The sequence below is a fragment of the Episyrphus balteatus genome, chromosome 4 (assembly GCF_945859705.1).
Source record: "Episyrphus balteatus chromosome 4, idEpiBalt1.1, whole genome shotgun sequence".
NCBI lineage: Eukaryota > Metazoa > Arthropoda > Insecta > Diptera > Syrphidae > Episyrphus > Episyrphus balteatus.
The window spans coordinates 10,589,833-10,612,950 of record NC_079137.1 but is presented as its reverse complement, the minus strand read 5'-3'; the positions used below and the strand labels follow the sequence as shown (position 1 = coordinate 10,612,950).

Genomic DNA, 23,118 nt, shown 5'->3' with positions numbered 1-23,118 from the left:
TCTGAATTTGGCTCTAAATCCTAATCCTTTTCATTCACCCTAATTCAGGCAGCATGTTCCAAGCGAAAACCATGGCTATCAAAGAGGTATTAAACCTCGCTCAAGGAAAACATTCTATCTACATCGTGATTCCGTATGTTCTCTAATAGCTAAGCCGATATCAAATCGTTAGGTTCTGTTCAAACAAACTCCGTTAGTGAATGCGACTGTCTCCCATGCAGGTATCGGGACAGTTTTACATTTACTTCGTTTGGGTGCCGGAACACAGAGATCAGAGATTATAATACCAATTTTACCCAACATAATAAAATTGGCTTTGTTATCGCAACGTGAAAACTCATGCTAAAGACATCGAGGCAACAATCAAGAGATAATCAAACAACAACATTCCTAACGACCAAGCAGATCTGGCCTAAATATCTGTTGTCTCTGAGGAGATTAGATATTTCCTCCGTAATAGTTATTCAAATTGAACACTCATAAGCAGACACGCTGTAAGACAAGGCGTAGTCTCAAACAATATCTGCCTTTTATGCGCAATGCGCAATGCGCAGATCCTGTTCTTTTCAATAAATGTAATTTATACTTGGAAAAATACTTTTAAGAAGCTACAAGTGATTTAATCAACATGACATCATTAAATTCCACCGCTTTATTAAAACCTTCAACTGGTTTAATGAGTTGAATGCTAATTTGGGGTCATTTTTATCCCTAAAGGTCCAGGTTTTGAGTTAAGTGCCAAAAAACACCAACAAATATGCAATTTAGCTATTTCTGTGGTATTTTGCACTTTACCCAAAACCAAGACCTGATGAGGTGAAACGGACCTTAGTTCGTTGTATACACGACTTTTATTTTTTATGTGGGGGTGTTATTAAACTAAAAAATTGACATTGAGCTAAAAATTTTGGAATGGCAGAAGGTCAAACAAAATTATTTTTTTTTTTTTAGATTTTTTTTCAATAATGCTTATCGGATAGAATATAAGTTTTCAAATAAGTATAGTCTGGTTTATATAAGAAAAAAGGCAAGTCCTATAACGGAAATCTTAAAAAAAGCTGTAAAAATCCCCAACAAAATGAAAAAGTAGCAAAAAGACTTTCACAAAAGCAATAATTCAACTCATAAATAATAATAAAAAAAGAAGCTGCAAACAAAAAAAAACTAAAACAAAAAAATACGTGGAGGAATATAATAATTTATTATTATCTTGTGCACATGATAATTTTATATATTTTATAATTTTACTTTGCTTATTATTTCAAAAAAAAAAAAATGTATATAATATTTTTGTCATTTCAATTTATTTTTTTTTTCCTTGCCAAAAGTTGTACACACGCGCTTAAAATAATACAGTTTTTTTATTTTTGTATATTAGTTTTTTTTTTATATAACTATTACTATACATTTACAAATGTTTTTGAAACAAGCCTTTTAAAGATAAAAATTAAATAATACCTTATTACAGAAAATGCTTCAAAGAAATCTTAATAATCGAAAAATAAAAAATAATAATAAAATGTAAAACAAAGTATATAATGTAAAACAAAATATAAAATAAAATAATCAATAATAAAATCATTGTTGTCCATTACAAAAAAAAATCGGGTTATACTATAAAAATAAAACTGAATAATTTGTTGCATTCTATGTGGATTGGATTATAACAAATAATGTAATATAATCAATTCTGTAATAATTATTTTTGTTTTCCTTTTGTTTGTTTTGCTTTTGTTTATAACTAATGGTTTTATTTTATTTCTGTGTAGATTTATATTATTTTATTCAATATTGTGAATATATATTTTATTTATTTCGATTTCTTGTGTTTTTTTAATTTAATTTTTGTTTAATTTATTACTCATAGCATAATATATTTTTTTTTTTTAGTTTTATTTTATTTTTAATTATTTTTATAACCGCAGTTTTGTTACCTACATATATTTTTATATAGGATATCTTTTATACAGGTAAAACTTGTAGTTTTTTTGTTTATGTTAAATTAAAATTAAATTTGTATTTTAAATTTATTCATTAAAGTTCTTTTTTTGTTATTTTTTTGTATGTATTTTTGTGTGGATTCTATTCATTTTGTTTTTATCTATGGCTTAATTCTAAATTAATAAATTTGTTTTTTTTTTTATTTTTATTTATTTACAGGGATACGTTGTTACGACGTCCATTAACTTTATTTACTAGATTGCAAATTTTTAAGGCTGGCCCTAATTTGAGGCCCATGTACTTCATCATCATTTCAGACGTTAGAAGCAGAAGTGCTTTACCATCGATTTCCTAATTTAAAAAAAAAATAAATAAATAAATAAACAATTCATTTCAATTACAATATTTTTTACAATCTGTGTATGTGTGATAACAAAATAATAAACTTAAATTAAATTGATGACGTATTTTGATGTGGTCTTGACTTGGGTACGAATATTTGTTTTAATTGCTTTGATTGATATACATGCAAAGATTTAAATTTATTTTTATTTAGTTGAAATCATTTTATATCACTCAGCACTCAATTACTTACAATTGGATTTACACAGGGTGAATTTTTCAAAGGGGATATCAATTTATAAAATTATTTATATCGCCGGTTATGATTAAAGAATTTAATGTTACTTATGGGCGTCAGTTTTATTTAAAAGTTCTAAAACTGTACCATAAATATAAAGGTATACGTCAATGCTATGATATCAATGTGACTTACAGAAGTCAGAGCTCAAGTTTTAAATAAAATTTCCTGAGACATTTTTTTAGGTTTTTTTGGAAAACCAAGGACAATACGTGCAGGAGGAGCTATTTCGTTTTTTTGAGGCAATGCTAGAAGAGACGAATTTCAATTCGTCCCTAAATTGCAATAGCGGGTAGTGCAATGATTATTGATTTTGGTGAAAGCCAATACCATGCATGCGCAAGAGATTAAATTCAGCAGGAATTCCATATTCCGCACAATAGTCAGCCCTATTCTGAATGAAAAAACCCGGGAAATTGTGTTCGGGGGAAGGCTCCCAAAATTCCCAGAGTATGGTTTCCTTTTTAATTTTGTTCCCTTTTTGGTAATAATTATGATTGGGAGCCTTTTTCCCCAAGCAAATTTCCTTCGAAGTTTTCATTCTGAATAGAGTTAAATAACGCCCATTAAATCTTGTCAAGTATTTTTTTTTTTTTTTTGAAATACGAGGGTAAAAAGTTCGACTTAGCAACAAAACTAGGGGGGGGAGGGGGGGGGGTCGCCGTTCAAATGGAAAAATATGGATAACAGCTTTTTTTTACACGAGTTGCAGTGATATCTGTTAACTACATCGACAAAGTATTTATTTTTCATTAGCAATGCGTTAGCATTTAAGCACAATATTCATTATTGAAAACTAATAGGTCTAAAAGAACAGTGCACGATCGGGACATCCAAAAAATGTAAATACGAACCTAAAGTGCTGAATTAAGATTTTGCCATGAGAATTCTGTCTGCACGATTGGTGCTACGTGTACTCACGGTTAACCAGAGAGATGTTCGAATAAATCGATTGCGGTTTGCAACAATCAATTGATAGTTTCGATATCTTATTACTTGGTTCAGAAAAGTTTTGAAAACAGAGTTTCCTTTCCGTTCTTCCATTACAAAGTTGACCAATTTTCCCATAGATTTAGGTTTTGAAACACCAAATTTCAATATTTATCAACTATAATTTGATAGTTGACAATCACAATACGGGTGAATATTTCCAAGTTACCAATCGCTTAACTTCTTTAAATGTAACTTGGATACACCAATCTAGGCTCGTAATGAAATGTTACCAAAACAATGGATTGCGATAGAGAAATAGACAGCAAAAATATATAAAAAACTGCTCTTTTGGAATTGAAAAGTAATAAATCCTGTTTTCACTAATTTTTTGAAAACTGAAAGCATTTATTGAAATTTGGAAAAGCACATGATATTATTGACATTATGAAGTATTGATACAATTAGTTTGAAGTAAAACAAAACAAAAAAAATGGCGGCTCTACAGCCCTTTGAAGTTGATGGCTCGAGTTGGCGCCGTTAAATGTCCAGGTTTAGAGAATTATTTATAATCAAAAAAGAAATTTGCTCCATTACAAAATATATTTAAACGCATAACATGAACCTAAATTTTGTAAAAAAAAATAAGTGCATTCACTTTAGAAGACTCCTTTTCTGGGGCCAAATCGGCTAAGATGATATTTGATAGTTGAAAGTCATATTGGCCTTTTTTATGGCGATATCAAAAAGGATTGAAAGTGGTATCATTTACTTCAAGAAGTAGGACTAAACTTTCAATACATTTTTGTAATGTTAAACTTTTAAGTAAACCTAAGCGTGATACGAGTATTTAAGCATTCACAACAGAAAATATTATATTTTCCTTAAGGGAAAAATATTTAAAACTTTTCAAAGATATTATTCAAGACAGTTAGTCCATTATCAAGTGAATGCCAAGTATTGCAAATTGCCCTCAATTTTATAATCAACCTATACACACGGATGTTCAAGAGATTTTCAGGGTCTTATATGATTGTCACCAATAGCGTTCTGATAAGGCCTACATCGTCAGCATCAAGTACATATGTATTCAAAAAATGCTGAAAGTGATCATTTATGCAGCATAATGTAAAACCTTTTCTTAGAAAAATGTCATGAAAATGGCGATATTTAAAAATATTACGGGAAATAAAATGCCAAGACCACTTATTTAAAACAGTAGCAAGAAAAATATGCAACATAAAAAAATAAAGTTTGTTTGATAATAAAAAAGAGAGTTCACTTACATGTTTTCTAAAGAGATCTCCATGAACCGCCAGTGTAATATCATTTGTCTCAATAAACTGAATCACCTCCTCAATAGACCAATCGCCAGGATGTGTCCGTAGAGGTGTTGTGGCGACAGGTGTCGTTGCAGCTGCCGACGAACCAATTGCAGCCGATGTCAGTGCATTCATGGAAGCCACAGCCGATGCTGACGCCGAAGATGAAGTCGGCGTTACAGCCGAACTAACAGCAGCCATTGAAGCCGCCGATGGTGATGCCATTGACATTTTGCTATGCCCTCCGCCAGCACCACCGCCACCACCACTGCCACCAACCTGTGGCGCATGTGGTGTCGCCATGGATGTTGTTGTTGTTGTGACTGTCGCATTGTGATTTGAATTCTGTATTTTGATATTGCTATTGCTGTAGGCATTCGACTGTTCCGGATGCACTTCAGCCACCAGTGGCGAATGAAATTTAGCATTGGTTGGTGATAAAAGCTCTGCCGATCGTGACGTCGCTGTATTTTCAATTTTGATTGTCGGCACAACAGGCGCTATGGTAACCATAGCAACATTCGAGGATACAGAGGAGGACGCTGACGATGAGGTGGAATTGGTTGAATCTTTGCGAGATGATGAATTATTGCTGCTGCTGGTGCTATTGATGTTATTGTTGTTGTTGTTAGTGCTGCTGCTGGAGGAGTGATGGTGATGACGATGTTGATGTTTTTCACCATCCGCATGGTGTTTGTCTGAATGATGTTTATCTGAATGATGTTTACTTTCTGAATGATGCTTCTCAGAGTGATGTTTCTCTGAATGGTGTTTTCGTTTTTCAGCAACAGGTGGCGGGGATTGAGATGCATGGCGTCTTTTGTGGCTCTGTGAACATTTTTCACATTCTTCTGTGTCGGCAACTAGCGAGATCAAATTCGGACATGCTCTGCATGTGGAACAGAGTGTTTCAATAAATGTCGCCAGACTTTCATCGTCTTTCATGCGCAGCTGTGATGGAATTTTTACCTAAAAATTGAGAAAGACAAAAAACTCAGTAAAATTAAAAGGAAAAGTAAGAAATTTTCAACTTACTGTAAAATTCTTTCCAGCTGCTGTCACAATATGCACATCCCCATCCAAGGCAAAGAGTAGCTTGGACAACTGTGAAGTATCTGTACTCGCTGCGAGTACTTCTTGCAGGCAGAGCTTGGCCAGTGTCTGGTGTGTCGGCCCCGTTACCATCGATGGAAGCTTCGAACTATTCACAAACGGACCACCCTTGCAGTTCATTTTAAAATGAGCTGTTACCGGCGATGCCGGTACCATTGCATCAGACTCTTGTATAAAAGTGTACCTCTGCCGAGGACTACGATGCTTATTCGAGCTGGAATCCATGCGACATTTATTACCAGGCGGTTGCATTGGATGACAACTCCTGGCACACCAGCCAGCTGGGAAAATATCTCTCGACTTGTAACTACACCAGTAGTCAAAGGCTCCTCGCCACCCATCGAACGTCACATGGATCTGATCGTCCTTGATGGCATTTACTGTTGCACAACAAATCAATTGTGGATTCTTCTTGTCAACGGCCTCAAGTTTCTGACCAACTTGGAAGAGATTCTGCGATGGTCCATCTGGCTCTGGTTGGAATATATCCTCTGGGGCTACTAGCGCATTGTTAAGAATTTTACACAAATAACCAGGCCAGCTGCTGGCATTCATACGAAATCCCAATGGTGGTTGCAACATTCCTCCATTCTTCTCACAATGACCAATTGCATGGATTTCATTTGAATCGACCAGACGCCAGAAATCATTCTGACTATCACTGCCGTCCAAGCGCAATCGCAAACGTGAACCCAAGACACCAACTACGGTTGCAATGCAGGTGGAGGTTACGTTGCGCGGATCTAGGGCTTCCAATTTCATGCCAATTTTAAAGTCATTCGATGGAGGATTGGGAGCTTGTTTGAAGCATTCAGCTGGAGCTGCTTCACTGCCAGATTCCTGTAAAGAGAGGGGGAGAGATACAAATTAATAAAAAAAAAAAAAGTAATACTAATAGATTTGAATTAAGAGTGATCAAATTTTTGATCGATAAACTAGGAACTAGAACAGGAGACAGTTAATTTGTACGTCTTCACAACAGAAGGGTACAGTTTTCATGTAATACCCTTGAAATAATTAACTAAGGAACTTCTTATAATGAATTCCAAATTGCAGATTCAGTAAAAAATGCTTTTCTGGATATTTCAGTCTCTTTCGGAGAACGCATACCAGAGAAGAATTCTTAAGCTGAGATTCGATGCGAAGCTAATAAACTTTAATCGCAAGTACTTTTGCTGACTATGGCTTATATGCAAAAAGAATGAGCTTAAGCTCCCACTTTTCAGTACATTTTCTAACGATCTATCTCAAAAAAAAAAATGAGATATTTCTCAAAAAATATGGCCTACCGGAAGGACTGGTAAAAGCAATTGGAAATGATTTGGTGAGGAGCATATTCCAATTCGTTTGACCAATGTAAGAAATTTGATATGTCTAACCTAAAAGAAAGGAGACGCTTGTTGAATATACAGTGGTGGTATTTATATTTTATTTTTTCTAAAAATAATTCTATTCAAATTGGCTCTTAGTTAAGAAGAGTTATATTAGATATGGAAAATATGTAATTTATCTCAAAATTAACAACCGTTATCTGTTAATTAATTATGGAAATCTACCTTAAAATGAGGAACGCATTTTTCTTTGCTGGAGAAGGTCCCCTAAAATTCCACTAAGAGCTTGTGGAAGTATGTAAAAGATCGTATTAGAAAAGCTAAAAAATAGAAGTCAAGACGAGTTTCAGAAAACAAGGGAAGGAAATATTAGTTTAAATCTGTGGAGGGTTTTAAGATCTATGTCTGGTAGGTGTCAAGCTGTTTTGCAAATTGTGCTAATGTGGCTAATTACTGAGCATGTATAAAGTATTAAAAACAAAAACTAGCAGCAATTTTGATTATTTTCTAAGGAACTAAATCAGTGTCCCTAATTTGACCAGATGAAAAAGTTTAATTTTTGATTACTTAATTTTTTTTACAATTTGTGTGAATGATATTGTAGTTTATTTATAATATATGATGACCTCTACAATGTGCATTTGAAAATATAGTATAAATTTATTTAATTTCGGTAAAATTTACATATGTATCTTTAGAAATGCTAAAACATTTTAAGACCTTCACTGTCCTTAAAAATATGACCACCACTGACTTAAACTACTGTACATCGACTTCGAGATAGGCAGACATCGACTTCGAGACGTTGACAGTGACAGTGTCAAGAAGAGTTTATTTTATCTAGATTAGATCTCCCTATGATGGAGATCTAATCTAGGGCGGAGAGGGAAGTAGAAATCAATTCGGGGACAACACAGAATGATCAGCCTCGAAATTCAGTCATCTTGTCAAATAAACAACTGTCAACATACAGGTAGAGGAAATATAGATTTCCCAATACATTGGGAGGATCTACCGAAAGTGGATAACCTTCCATGCGTAATCCAAATCTTCTTTCGAGACTTTGTTCCGAAAATATGTGGTTCCGAATGTACATAAATATTTCAGCACCCAGACCCCGAAAAAACTTTTGGTTTAAAGTTATGAATGGACCTTAAAGAAACCTTTCTTTTGATGTCTCACTCGATGGATTTGGAGGAAATTTGTGAAAATGTATTTTTTAGGCAAGGGGTTAACCTTGATTTTTTGTCAAAACTCCGAAAAAAAAAATAAATATGTAACTTTTTTACATAAACAGGCCTATCTGTTTATTGAGAACTTGTATCTGCCAACCAAAACTTGTTTCGAGACTTTGTTCCGAAAATATCTGCTTACTAATGCAGGGAAAAAACACAACCCATAATCTCATAAAGGCCCTAACTACATTTTGAATTTTGTGACTTATTTGAACACCTAGGCTAAAAAAATAAATGAGAATAAATCAGAGACAATCCCCTAACTCCAAATATGCAAAAAAAATCAAAACCGAAAATTTTGTAGTTAGGGCATTTAAGAGATTATGGGCAGTATTACATAGAACTCAACAACCAAAACTCAAAGAAACTTTTGGGTTTCATTCATAAATAGAGTTTTAATAGTTATTGGCCTAGATTTGATGTTCTCTTTATTGAAATGTCTGTTTATAAGGTGTTTACAAAGCAAATCGACCTTACGGGAAATGTTGACGCTATCGTAGAAACATTCTACTCTGCTTCGAGCTGTCGACCATGGATGTCATATCTCTAAGCCTTTTAGTAGTAGATACCGTAAGCCCCTCCGCTACGGCAAGGCTCACCACAATGAAGGGCTCTTTTTTACACTGTTTATCAGATTTATGTGTCCACTGTTATAAAATAGTTGACAAATGTTTATTTTTAGCAAAGAGAAGACAAGACATTCAGTGAATTCAAACAAATGTCTTGAAATCTATGGTAAAAAAATACAGACCCCTTCATCTTGGGATGATCACTTTGGATAGTCTGCATATCATGATGCTTAGACTCCAATAAAACAAAAACAAAATCTGTTTCACATTAAAATGTCTGTGAGTTGACATGTGTGACTACTCCACTTAAGGGGTAATAACACCTTGTAAACCACGAAATCGAGCGTCATATTCATCAGCGTATAAAACAAAGAAGAAATATTATTTTCTTTTGGTGTTTGTTTAGTTTAATTAAGTATATTAATAGGTAACAGAATAGGCTAATGTAAAATTTTTTAATGATGTGAAATTTTTTAAATGGCGGTGTAGTTCAGGATGATAGTAAAATCCTGTGCTCCCATCGGGCGACCAACTAACTCCTACAGTTTTTAACCGATTAGGCTGAAATTTTGTGCGGAGCTTAAAAATACTATTCTCTAGTGAAGTACGTAGGATTTTTTTGAAATATTAATTTTTAAAGAAATGGCATTAGTTTGAAAAAATTATTTCATTCCAAAAACAAAATTCGTTAAAAAAAAGACCATAAAATCGTTAAATTTTAATATTTCAAAAAAATCCTACGTACTTCACTAGAGAATAGTATTTTTAAGCTCCGCACAAAATTTCAGCCCAATCGGTTAAAAACTGTAGGAGTTAGTTGGTCGCCCGATGGGAGCACAGGATTTTACTATCATCCTGAACTACACCGCCATTTAAAAAATTTCACATCATTAAAAAATTTAACATTAGCCTATTCTGTTACCTATTAATATACTTAATTAAACTAAACAAACACCAAAAGAAAATAATATTTCTTCTTTGTTTTATACGGTGATGAAAATGACGCTCGATTTCGTGGTTTACAAGGTGTTATTACCCCTTAAATAAATTTCACAAAAAAATCCAATAAAACAACTTCCAACGGATTTTATCTCTCTCGCCTGACTCACTGATGCATTAATTTACGCTCAATTTGAGTTTATTTAAACAAAATGATAGAAAAAAACAAAAACAAAAAACATATAATTGGCATTTTAATTTAAAATCGTGCGGAAATATCTGAATCCAGTTCAATTACAATAATTAATTGTCAGATACTCTCATAATTACTATTTAATATTTTTATGAACTTTCCAACAACAAAATCCATCCATTAATCATCTTTCATTTTTATTCAATGAAGCGTAGCGCCTGCTGCCAACACCAATAAGTACCCAGCTCTCAAAAGATTTGATATAATCTCAAACTTTGAGTTGCCTAGTATTGCTTAGTAAGCCGATTGACTTCTGATAAAAAACGAAAACATTTTTGTATACATCTGCAAAAGCTATACATAAACAACTAAATCACTCACAAATCTTATTAAGTAGCTGTACAGTTGGAACGATAAAAAAAATAAGAAGCATCATGACCACAAACACAACAAACTCTGTGTCGAGTGTCGACTTTTCTCGAAAGATAACAAGACCAGCAGAACCACCCCAATAAGCAAATCGACATTTTGCAATTTAAAATGCCAAAAATCTAATAATAAAATTCAAAACTTAAAAAAGATGCTTGCTGTACACGGGGATGTCGATGTGTTGTATAGATACTCTCGGTTCGGTATCACTTGAATTTAAATTCTCTTTTGGGACACACGACCCGGCAGCGACAAGGGATGAAAAGGTACACCAAGTTCTATGGAAATTTCAAATATTCCTTGTTTAAAGTTCAAACGTATGTAGTCGATATACGGATACACGTGGATAGTTGATTCAAGGGTAGATTTATGTTACACTGATTTTTTATATAACGAACGTACAAAGTGTCTTGACTTTGATGTTTTTTTATTTAATTTTTAGTTATTTGAAAAAGTTTACGGAATAGTTTGAAGTAGCACTTCAAAGGGGTTTAAAAAAAAGTTTAATAATTAGTTAGGAATCCATTTTCCTTTTTTTTTTTTGTTCTTCTTATTTATTTGAAATTTCAGATCATATAAAGTGGAGATATAGTTTTTTAATCTTTAATCTTTCAATAATCTGTTTCTAAAGGCAACTCCCTGGTTAAAAGGTTTATGCCCCGTGGGCGGTCATTTTATTAATTAGTTTAGAGAGAGAGAGATATTTCAATTGTTGGAGAATTCAATTTCAAGGAATTAAATTCAATTTTATGGCTAAAAGCTTTATAAAAGCCAATTACATTATATTTTCTGGTCATCGTTGTCTCTTCAAACATGAAGATTGGGATTTGAAAGTAGTTTTTGATAGAGCTTTGTTGTTCATTTGTTTCAAGCTACCAAATTATCGGCTCTAGCGACGTATCCGTCGGAGAGCAAATTTGACCGATCTCATACGAATCGGAAATTTTTTGCCTGTAGGAAGCACACCTCAAAGCAAGATTCGTTTTAAATCGAAGAATTTTTCGCTCCGGCGGATATCTCGCTAGAGCCGTATATCATTTGATTTCAATTTTTGAATTATATTAATTTAAATTTTGGTTCTTTTAATCTATCTAATCAGCTGACCAGAGCTGGCCATAAAATTGGTTGAGGTTTTCTTCTGTCTCGTTTTCCATCTTGCTGGGTTCAAAAATATCGGACCTTGCACCCAATTTAGACTATACCGATTATCACACGGCTCGTCGACTCAATTAAAGCATGTATGGAGTATGGGCCGTTTTGTTACCCTAAATCGCTTGTCATGGGTAGTTGAAAAGTTTTCGGAAAAATCAATGTCAATATCATTCGCCCTGAAGGAAAGGTTAACCTTAAAACTTGCACTCAGTTTTCACGATGAATTTATTAATGCAAGGGCCAAGCATTTCTGAGGGAAGAAGTATTACTTTTCTTACAAACTCTCACACTCCCATGGGTCGCCTTAATTTTTTTTATAATAGATCCCCAGACTTAATACGTCCATGGGTGATCCCTTACGCATATATGGCCCCTACGCAATCGTGTGGGGTTTCCGAATGGATCTGCGGTAGAGACAATTTTTCCAAGATGTTGGAGGCTCTACTTACTTTACCGGTATTTTGAAAATTAGGTATTTGAGAGGATGTTTGGGTTCCGAGGCTGATCATCTTTCTTTTTCCAGAATCGATTTCCAGCCAAACTATTTCTACTTCCCTCTCCGCCCTTGAATTCATTTAATGGAGATCCATGACCCGGTGAAAAAGTAAGCATACCTTTCCTGCATAATCTAAATGTTTTTAGATTAAATGCTAAACTAAAGCAAATTCTTGCGTTTCCTGTCAAAACAGCAGGACGTGGTATTTGGACCAATGAATGTTGCTTTAATGAAAGCAATGAGATATGCCAGTGTTTTGAAAGTGTGGGTCGCGAACCCCTGGGGGATCGCGAAGAGTTCTTAAGGGAGTCGCGGTCGAACGCAAAAGAATGATACAGAAAAAAATAAATAATCCTAAATAAAAACAGAAAATTTCTCAGTGTGACAAATGTGTTTGTATGTTTTTTGATAAATATTGAAATCTTGGATTGATCTTTGATAATTAAACGATTAAATCGTTTTCAAAGTTAACATACTCTCCTCTTCTCTTCTCTTAATTTTTTTTATTTTTTCAATTAAATCCATATATAGAGCACGCCACTTGCTAAATGTATAAGGTTTTCTTTCAGTTTTAAAGACGGTAGATGAGCAAGTTCAACCGAATTATTGAAAAAAAGTATTTGAAATCCATCTTAGTTGCATTTTCACTTTTAGAATCCATTTCTGTAAAGCAACTCAATAGTTTCATCTTCAAATTTAATAAACCCTGTACCATAGGAATAAATGAGCTAACAAAAATATTTATTCTTCCGATAAATTTTCTTCAAGAATCTTTTGAACGCAGGAAAAAGAACCAATTTGTTTGCTTGTAGAGGCACGAATCATCAGATATCCTCTGACATCGTCTTTTTCAGTTATGTTTTCTTCTCTTCCTTGGAGGCTCTTATTAAGAATGTTTAAGTGGTCAAAAAGATCAGCGAGAAATGGTAATTTTAAAAGCCACGGAAAAAATGTTCGAATTTTCAGATTTTGAATCATGTAAAACAACCAATAGTTAAGTTCTTAATTTCAAAACTTGTTTCAATACTTTTCCCTTTGACAGCAAACTGTCCTCTGTGTGGTTTAAAAAGATTATTGTGCAGTGAACCCATTTCATAGCATAGAATTCTAAATAAGGCCTTGCCGTATATAAAGTTCACTTCTCTGATCACATCTTTCAATACTGGAGGCAGGACCTTCGATGCAAGAACTTGTCTATGAAAGAAGTAGTGTATTCATGAATAGTTAGTTCACTATGTTGGTCAAAGCTTTGGCAATATCGCTACATAAAGCGAAACTATTTCGTAGTCATGACAGCTTTCTAAAAACGTGTGGTACAAACACTGGCCAGTAGTGTTGTAAGCAGGAAGAGCTTTACAAAATAAGATGTGCAAGATGGGAACAAATTTCTTCGCGAATATTTTAAATTTTGGGGGTCGCCAAAATATTTTTCCTCTCAAGGGGTTCGCGAACTCAAAAAGTTTGAAAAACACTGAGATATACCTACTAATGGGATAAACCTTCTCCACAAAACAAGCAAAATAAACTCCCTGTTGATGGTGTCAAAAGTATTCGCGAAGTTCATGAACTGTAGGTAAAGTGGTGATCAATATTAATCAAAAAAGATCATTTATAATCATCAGGGTGTTGATGTGATCAATACGGTAGATCCAATACGGAATCTTTTTGTTTTTGTTTCGTTTTGCGTTCCAGAACAATTTTTGCTATCATTGAAACAACTACAGGCAAAACTGTAATTACCCTCTAGTTTTCACACTTCATCACTTTGAAGCTTGATGAGATATGAACCATAAAATTGATTTTGGTACTGTTGCGTAGAATAAATATAGACCGAAATTTAATTGTAGGCGAAGAACAAAACTAATTATAGTAGATAACTTACCTTTGGCAATGTTTGAACATGGTCTTTGACGAATTTTAATTTCCGATTCTTTATAGGTACTAACGGCTTTTTGCGTAAGGCTCTATATGGAATTCCATTTTTTTGTAGAAACTTTCGTAATGTTGTAATACATACATTAATATTTTTATTGTGTTTTAGAATTTTATGCAATTCAACAGCGGAAATCATGGGATCGTTTTTTAGTGTTTGCAAAATAAATCTCCCGACTTTAGCGGTCATTTTCCTTGCACGATTTTTTGGTTCTTTTGCTATTCGAGCTTCCTCATAGCGTTTTAATATATTATAAACTGTGGATTGGCCAATTTTAAGAATATCACTTATTTCACGCATAGTTTTACCCGCTTGACGAAACGAAATCACAATTTGCCTTTTTTCAAGGGTTGTTTCGGGTTTGGGCATTTTAATTTTTTTGTGATGTGATCACATGAAAGCACTAAGAAGACTGAAGCATTTCAGCTTCATCAAAATTTACACTTCTCCTCCACACGAAATAAATGATGGATTTCAAATCCTTTAAAACAGGCAAAAAGTCAAATAAAAACAATTAACTTTAATCATACCTGAGGGTTGATTTTATGACTTGAGGGTTTTTTATCTTATTATTACCTGAAAAATATACCATACGCACATGTACCTAGTAAAAGAACAGTCAGAAACAGCTCATATGGATTATTGAGTTATATTTGAGTTTTTCATTATTATAATTTTTTACGATCTTTGGTAATTAAGAAGCAATTTTTTTTCATTATTATAATTTTTTAAGATCTTTGGTAATTAAGAAGCATTTTTTATGACTCTACAGATAGAAAAGGTTTCAAAAACCTTAAAATTGTAGACATAGATTGAAAGGTTTTAACTCGCTTCGCAACTTGTTCAAAATGTGAATAGTTGCGGAAACCAAAATTGAAAAACGTTGTGCAATTATCAATTTAATTTAGGATTACTTATCAGTGGAAAATGATTCGTCATTGAAGATATCTAAGGGTTGCGTTCAACGTGCCATTGATTTGCACTCTCAAACCGGATAAACCAAACTCTAGGACGACAACTAAACTAAACAGCTCAAATGATCAACTCTTTCGATAGTTTTATTCAAAATAAAGTCTTTGTTAAAAATCTTTGCCCTGTCCTCGCATTCACCGTCTAAACGATTAGAATCATAGATATTAGGAAGCAGGCGTTAAACTCTTTTTTTTTATAAAGATTATTGTTTTTTTTTTTTTTTAATATGTATTTCTGGGGTTTAAACTCCATAAATTCGCTACAAGATCGCACCTCAACGGACTTCAGTAATAATTAGTTTGCGGCATTCGAGTTTAAATTATTAAATTTCTTTTTTTCCTGTGTTCTGCAGTCAATTAATGCTTCCTAGTGGTTTCACCATTAATTATTTTTTATTGCAATAACCAAAATTTGAAAATTATTGCATGATCTATTGCATTATGAGTAGTGAGTAGTACGACCAACAAAAAATTTAATATCTGTATAAAAGTTTATATTTAGTTAAAAATGTTTTTCTCAATTTTTCAAGTAGCCTTAAGCTTAGAGCTATCAAATTAAATAACGGCAACACTGAAAGAGAATGATTATAATGGTTCTTCAATCTATGGAATATGTAAACATGTTTTTCATTAGAAAATTTGCTTTTCCAACCTAAATAATAGTTTAATAAGGCTTTTTGGTAAAACAAATTGGTTTGTCCGCGCATTTTTATCTTTTAGTTTTTTTTTTTACTAAAAAATGGACTTCAACTTTTGTACTCTCAGCGCAATTCCTTATAGAATGTAATTACTATTTCAATCATTATTTTTTCGTTTTGGTGTGTAATTAGAAAATTATCAAATCTTTTTCTCAAGATTTTTGTAATTTTTCGTGAAAAAAATTTTAAAAAAAAGTTACTCCGGGAACAAAGGGTTAAACCAATCTCAACGTTTTTTACTTCCAATGAATTGGACTCATTGGACAAATCAAACGCTGAGAGTTGAGATGCTTTCTTGCAATCGTTATTGTTTTTTTTTTACTATGCGTGATAGTAAGCTTTTTATCATTATTTATCATTATCATTATAAAGGTGAAGAAATGTTGGATTGAACTCATTTTAATAGAAATTAATTAAACCCTGTTATGGATGTAAGTATGTAGATTTTTCCTTGCAGGAGTGTCAGAGGGAAACGTAATAAACATGTCGTAAGAAAATGTGAAGTTCCCACTCGCGAGTCGCGAGCCCAAACCACATATCCTAATATCAAAGAGTTCGTTTAGGCAGTAGAAATGTGTAAAGATGGACATACAGGCGTAAAGACCGATGGAAGACATGACAAAATCTCTTTTTTGAAATTCTCCGTTATCGTAATGTAAGTTTTGATTTAAACTTCGAATTTTGTTTAATCAATACTTTCCTTATAGGCAATATAAGTAAAAACACAGGTGAATCTTAACCGCCCCAATCTTACGGTATTGTACAGATACTGTAAACTTACATAAATGACTTTGTGCCACATTTTGTTATATTTCACAACATGCGTTTTCCCTTAACTTTAAGACAAAAAAAAAACTTTGTATGACAGTTTATTCTCTAAGAATAAGCAATTCAAAAAACTATGCTAGTATTAAAAAATACAGTTTTAAACCTTGTAACCTCCAAAGTGTACCACAGAGTAACCTTGGATTTGTGTTATTTTGGGCCATTGTCAAAATCTGTAAGATATTCAGTCCAAACAATAATTGTTATTAATCTCGCCTAAGAATAAGAAAAATCATATAACAGACAAATTGTATAGTGCATAGATTCTATTATTTGAATTCAAAAAGAACACAGGTAAAGTCATGTTTTCTTGAATAGGTATTAAATGAATATTATAAATATGTTGAGGGAGACCTTGTACTTGTACTAACCCCATAAACTTACAGCTTTGTAAAAATAAGGCTATAAAAAGTAAAACAAAAGGATTTATTTAAGGAAACTATGATTTTTTGTATCTCTGATATATACCTACGCTTAAATTAGGTACGTACTTTGGATTTTGTAATTTTTATAGTAATTCTGTAAAATCAAGTAAAATTTTCCCTCAAAATATGCGCTTTAATGACAGATCATTTTAAAGACCCATACAAATAATAAATAAAAAACAACTACCTACAAAGCATGATTGCAGAACATAGTACAATTACACATTGAAAGAAATTTCATGTTTTAAGTAAAATTATTGATAAAATGGAATTGAAAATAACAAAACAGGCCTGGCACAAAGTCACGTTTGAGTCACACAGTTACTCCATTTTAAAATAGTTTTCTTCGATTTCCAGTAAAATATTTAAATAATAAGAGGAGAGAGAACCTCCACTTTTCTGTGGCACCGGGGCCTCCATATCTTTAAATCCGGCACTGAATGTCGTTATACTTAGTCAGAAAGCGGTGATCAACGCAATCGGTGGGAGATACGTCAGATCAGTAGATTTTTTAGAAATGACATACAGCCATATTCTGCTATTCGATTTAAGTGTATCGAAAAACTTCTGCCGATTTATCACGACTCTATTTTAGCCGCACGATATGTCGCACGGCTTAAATCAACTAGGACTTTTTCTATGGACATTGTGACTAACCTAGGGCTTAGGTTCAAACGAGTCAAAAAGCTTCGCCGCACGGCAAAAATCGACTAGTGAAAAGTCACGTCAAACTGTCTTTGAATAATCTCTAACTTTAGAAAGCAAACAGACGGAAACGTCTGATTGTCAACAGCATAGATGTAAGAAGAACAATTTTCAAGTAAAGCTTGAAGTTTATTACATTCCTATGTAAACTGAAAACGAATTGAAAAACAATATTCCCAAACACAAAATCTATCATAAAAAAAAAAAACTGAAAAGGCCCTTCTGCCCATTGACGTCTAGAACACAATAGCTGCTCGCTACGAACTTTGTCTTATAATATTTATAAACACGTCCCACCCGTTTCCTGACGGATCTTGTCAGGGAAGTCATTGGACATGCCACTTACGAAAAGAGAAACATGGAGCTGTTGAAATTGAAATCTGAACATAGAAATTAAGAAAATGTTAAAAAGAAAAAAGTACTTCAGATATCATAAAAAGCTTGCTAGTTCCGTGTCCAAAAGAATAAAAACTCGAAAAGGCAATACGGTATCACACAAAATCTATAATCTTCTAATTTACAAGCTATTGGAACTCAAATTCAATGTCAATGTATCAAAAAAGCTGTGAGCTCCAATATTTGGATTTAAATTGCGCAAATTCTTTTAACCCATTAGCACCCAAGTGTAGTAAAAATTAAAAATAATACAGTGGAATCTCGCTAACTTGAACACATACGAAACCAGGCCTGTTCAAGTTATTGGATTGTTCAAGTTACTGGAACATATAAAAAAGTCTTCGTTTTGTATGAATTCAATTTATTATTATAAATTAATGTAAATGACACACAACACGATTACAAAAGTAGTATCCTATATTGAGGAAATTCAAACTTCTGTTGAAATACAATTTATTTGTTCAACTTAAAGAGCTTCGAATATTTAAAATATTCAACTTATAGAGTCAGCAATAAAAAAGTTCAGCAAAATAGGATGTTCAAGTTATTGGATTGTTCAAGTTATGGTATGTTCAAGTTAGCGAAAGTCCACTGTATATTTTTATGGTATTTTCTGTTTATTTAGATAAAAGTTAAGATATATAGAAAGAAAAATTATTTTTAAAAATTGTTGGTAAGGAGTTATGGGGGGGTACTTTTTTTAGTACAATGGGATCATGCATACCATATTAATTTTCATAAATATTAGAATTTTCAAAACACTCTTTCGCAATGCATAGTGCAACATTGCACATTCAACAGCAACATTTTAACCATAAATGACATTTGAGACACTTGATTAGGCAGTTTTTTTTTTAAAGAAACTGTTGTCTAGCGCTCTCTATAATGCGATTTTTGAGGTATTGGAGTGTTATTGCTTTTGTAATTTTAAGTCGAACATTACGGTAGCCGTAGCTCTATTATTTTTATGTTGTCATCATCAATGTCTTCATCTGTCATACTACCCAATGGTCAAGAAATCAGGGATATAACCCAGGGACATAACCTCGCACGTACAACAAATCCTATAGTGTGTCCACCATTGTTTACACACCATTACTGCTTACATATTATACAGTGCTTGCACTCAGTATTAGTGAAATATGTTTAGGAGGGGAAAGAGGACATGCTTCCCCGCAACCCTTGCTTGGACGCACTATTGGATATGGGGTATTCAAAGTTCCTTTGCATTTGAGGAATCTGGAATTAAAGAATCCTTTTGTTGGATACCTTTTGAAAACAAATATGCTTGGTGGGGTATAACTCCATAAAATTCTGGTATGGACTGATGTCCCAATTAGGTCGGGCATAAGTAAAAAATCGAATTTTCTATTTGGGACTAATGTCCCACTTGAGTGGGACTTGAGTAGGTCATAAGCCGCATAAAAGTGGGCGTAATTACCCTGAGCCTTATTTCCCTGAGCCAACTATAAGCTTTTACTACTTCCGCATTGTTATCGACTTGTTCTAGGACAGCACCAAAATTTTGGAAAAGTTTTTCATACAAATTTATACTGGGGATAGTTATAAAATCCATTCAAAGTACTTGAAAGAAAAATGTATTTATGATCCCACTGTACTTTTTAAAGTACATTTAACTTCAGCTTTGCTTATCTCCGTATTTATGTATAAAAATATGATAAAATTTATTATTTTCTTAATTTTGGGTTTATTTCCAATTGATTATTGCAGAAAAAAGCAAAGCATTTGGTCTATAATTTTTTTTTTATATACAAACTTTTTCGACAGTAGCAAAAAGAAAATAATTTAAAATGCTTTGCACGAAAAGACAATTGGGCACACCCTAATTCAATTTTTTTTTAAATATATGTATTTGGAAAAATCAAAAACACTCAGTTAAAGATGCTTTTCAGTTAAATCTAAAAAGCATCTTTAAACGAATATTTTATGTCCCCCACTGCTTTTGCATGCACAAAATGTCAATGCATTTCACTGTACTTTAAAAAGTACAATGGGAGAGAATGGGTTAATGAGCTTTAAAAATTAGAAAACCGGCCAGTACTCTATAAAATATATCATTTTAATTTAACCACTTTAACCTCCTAGATTCTTCAAATGGTTTTCATAAAAATCATAATTACAGCTTTCCGGTTAAGGGAATTCCAATAAAAAAAAGTATATTAAAACAAAACTACGACGAACAGTAGATACCAGTGTTGCCAGAGAATTTTAGAGGCAAGGAGCCGAATTTTAGCAGTTTTGGATCCAAAAATCACCAATTTCAAAAATTGTTCATAAAAACTTATAATAATGTGTTTTGTACCATTTTTTTTTTCATCATTTTTTTTTGTTCCAACTTCAAATTAACTTAGATATATGATAACATAAACAAAAAATAAAAAAGAAATAATACTCTGTATTAAATTTATCAGACTTCAAGTTAGATTCTTTAATTTTTATTTTAGTAATAAATAACAAAACAAATATACGTTGTGGAAAAGTGGAAACAAAACATGAGGCGTTCAGAATAATAATAAGTCAAGTCCATTTGAAATTTGTGCATTATTCTGAACTGCGAGAAGCTTTTTCTCAACGCCTCTTATATGAATGAAAATGGAAGTAGGTACATTCACAATTGCGCTTTTCAGCAAGACGTCAGATTCTACTTCATAGAAGTTTAATTCTACTTCGAAGACTTTTAAGGCGTGATCATAATAATCAAGTTCTTTTATTATAAAAGTTTTTAATTTTGAAGGAGCCAAAAATCGCCAAATTAAAAACTTGGAGCCAAATTTTGATAAACCGGAGAAAACTTGAAGGAGCCGGTTTGGCTATAAATAGCCGGTCCTGGCAACACTAGTCGATACCTGCAATTATAAAGAGTTGGTCACATGAAAAACAAAATAGGTACATTTCTTTTTACTTTTCATACCTATATTAAAGAAAAAAATATATTGCGTACTATACTTGAATTGTGCGTTTCACTTAAATACGACTTTGAGGATCAACAACAAAAAAATTCACAAACAAAAGGACAAAAATTTGTTTTTTCTGTCCTCTTTCATGTAAACAATTTTTAAGAGATCATTGACCTCCATCCCTAATCCCAGGTAATAGCATTCCCATTTTATGAGATTTTATTAGGTAATACTATTTCGAAAATCCAATGATTTCTTCGGACATTCTAGAACTCCAATCATCAAATTCAAAAACAAAAACTTTTTGAACTCTTCTTCGCCATTGGCGCTCTATTCAAGGTCACGCATGACTTCTTTCCAACTTTTCAAAGGTACCAACTATACAGTGCCGATGGCATGTTTACTTCAAATTAATCCCCACAACAAAACCCACCTTCAACCCCTCTTTTCGTTAGAATAGAAAAAAAGTCGAATAGAAAAAAAGAGTACCTACGTATGAGGAAATATAGAATGACGCAGTTTGATAATGAACTCACCTGCAAATAGGCATCCCAATCAAAAACATGAAAACTCTCGTATTGGAATGGTCCAGTCGGAGTGCACGATCCTGGACTCATTTTATGATTGCGTTCCTGTTCTCCACGATTGTTATTATTATTTTGTGTTTGATTTTGTTGCTGTTGTTGTGATTGCGACTGCTGTTGAGTAGCACGATTACTATTCTTCTTCTGATTCTTATTCATGCACATCATCGAGCAGAATTCACGACTGGGAGCAGTCTCTTTAATAACATTGTCACACTGGACACAAGCTCCTTTGCTATAAGCTTTTCTAAACTCTGAAATGCACATTTCCGAGCAAAATTCCTTTTTGCCATTTTGAGTGGGCAAAACATATTGGAGCGGCTGTTTGCTCTCGCCGCACCAAGTACAGGTGGCGGGCTTCTTTGCCGGTCGGCCACGCGACCGGTGGCCATTGACCGGAGGCGTTGCCATTCCATTATTGGAACTGCTGCCATTTGAACTGCTGCTGCTGCTCGAGGAGGAACCTGCCGATCCGTTGGATGATGAGGATTCCCTTCCGCCTCCTGACATTTTCCAAACACTTCCTCTTTTGAATTTGGGATGTATTTTTTTTCTTTTTATTTCCCTGTTTTTTTTTTTTATTTTTTCCTTCCGATTTTGTGAAAACGGGGAGACGTAATTTATTTTGGATTCACTTCATTGCTTTTATTGCCGGGCAAGCGGGCAGAAAATTTTACACAATTTAATTTTTAATAAATTGAAAATTTTTATTTAATTTTCATTAATTTTTTTTCATAAAATTCCACTCACAAAAAAAAAGGAGCGAGCGATAGAAAAATTGAAAGGATTTTTTCTTTTTCACACGCACGCAACGCACACTCTTCGTCGTCTTGCTCTAGCTTGAAAGAGATGTCAAAAAAAAAAATTAAATCTGAAAAATGACGACGAGTCACACAAATTTTGTTTTTTTTTTTTTCTCTTCTCAAATATATTTTTTTCAATTCAGCGCATTTTTCGAATATAATGAATAATACACAAAATACACATGGAATTTAATATTATGTTATTAATATTTATTAGCATTAAATATTTTTATTGAAAAATTTATAACATTTTTGTATAAATATTTTAATTTTTTCCAATTTTAATTTGTGGATTATGTTCTTCACGTCATACACAACACACTTCCGCCATTTTTATTTATTTTTTTCGCAACCAAACAAACAAAAGTGGTATTTTTTTTCATCGAATGTAAAAGTGTTTGGAAAATAGTGGGCAATTGAAGGATTTGAAAATTATGGGAGTGACATCTAGTGGTAAATAGAAAAGGTATGTTTTCGTTGATAAATTCATATAATTTATTGATGTTTTTGATTGAATTTATTGTTGAAATAGTTAAAGAAGCTAAATAAAGACCATTTGTTTGGTATTTG

The 23,118-nt window shown here is 33.0% G+C and overlaps 1 protein-coding gene across 1 annotated transcript; it reads right to left on the bottom strand.

Moving 5' to 3' along the window:
* Nucleotides 1–1,980: 1,980 nt before the first annotated feature.
* LOC129920172 (polycomb protein Scm) lies at nucleotides 1,981–22,878 on the bottom strand. The gene is made up of 4 exons (XM_056001395.1): nucleotides 21,698–22,878; nucleotides 5,869–6,786; nucleotides 4,798–5,802; nucleotides 1,981–2,292 (listed from the first exon to the last, which is right to left on the bottom strand). Exons 1-4 carry the CDS (start codon nucleotides 22,253–22,255, stop codon nucleotides 2,155–2,157), a joined length of 2,619 nt encoding a protein of 872 aa, XP_055857370.1. The 5' UTR covers nucleotides 22,256–22,878; the 3' UTR covers nucleotides 1,981–2,154.
* Nucleotides 22,879–23,118: the final 240 nt, after the last annotated feature.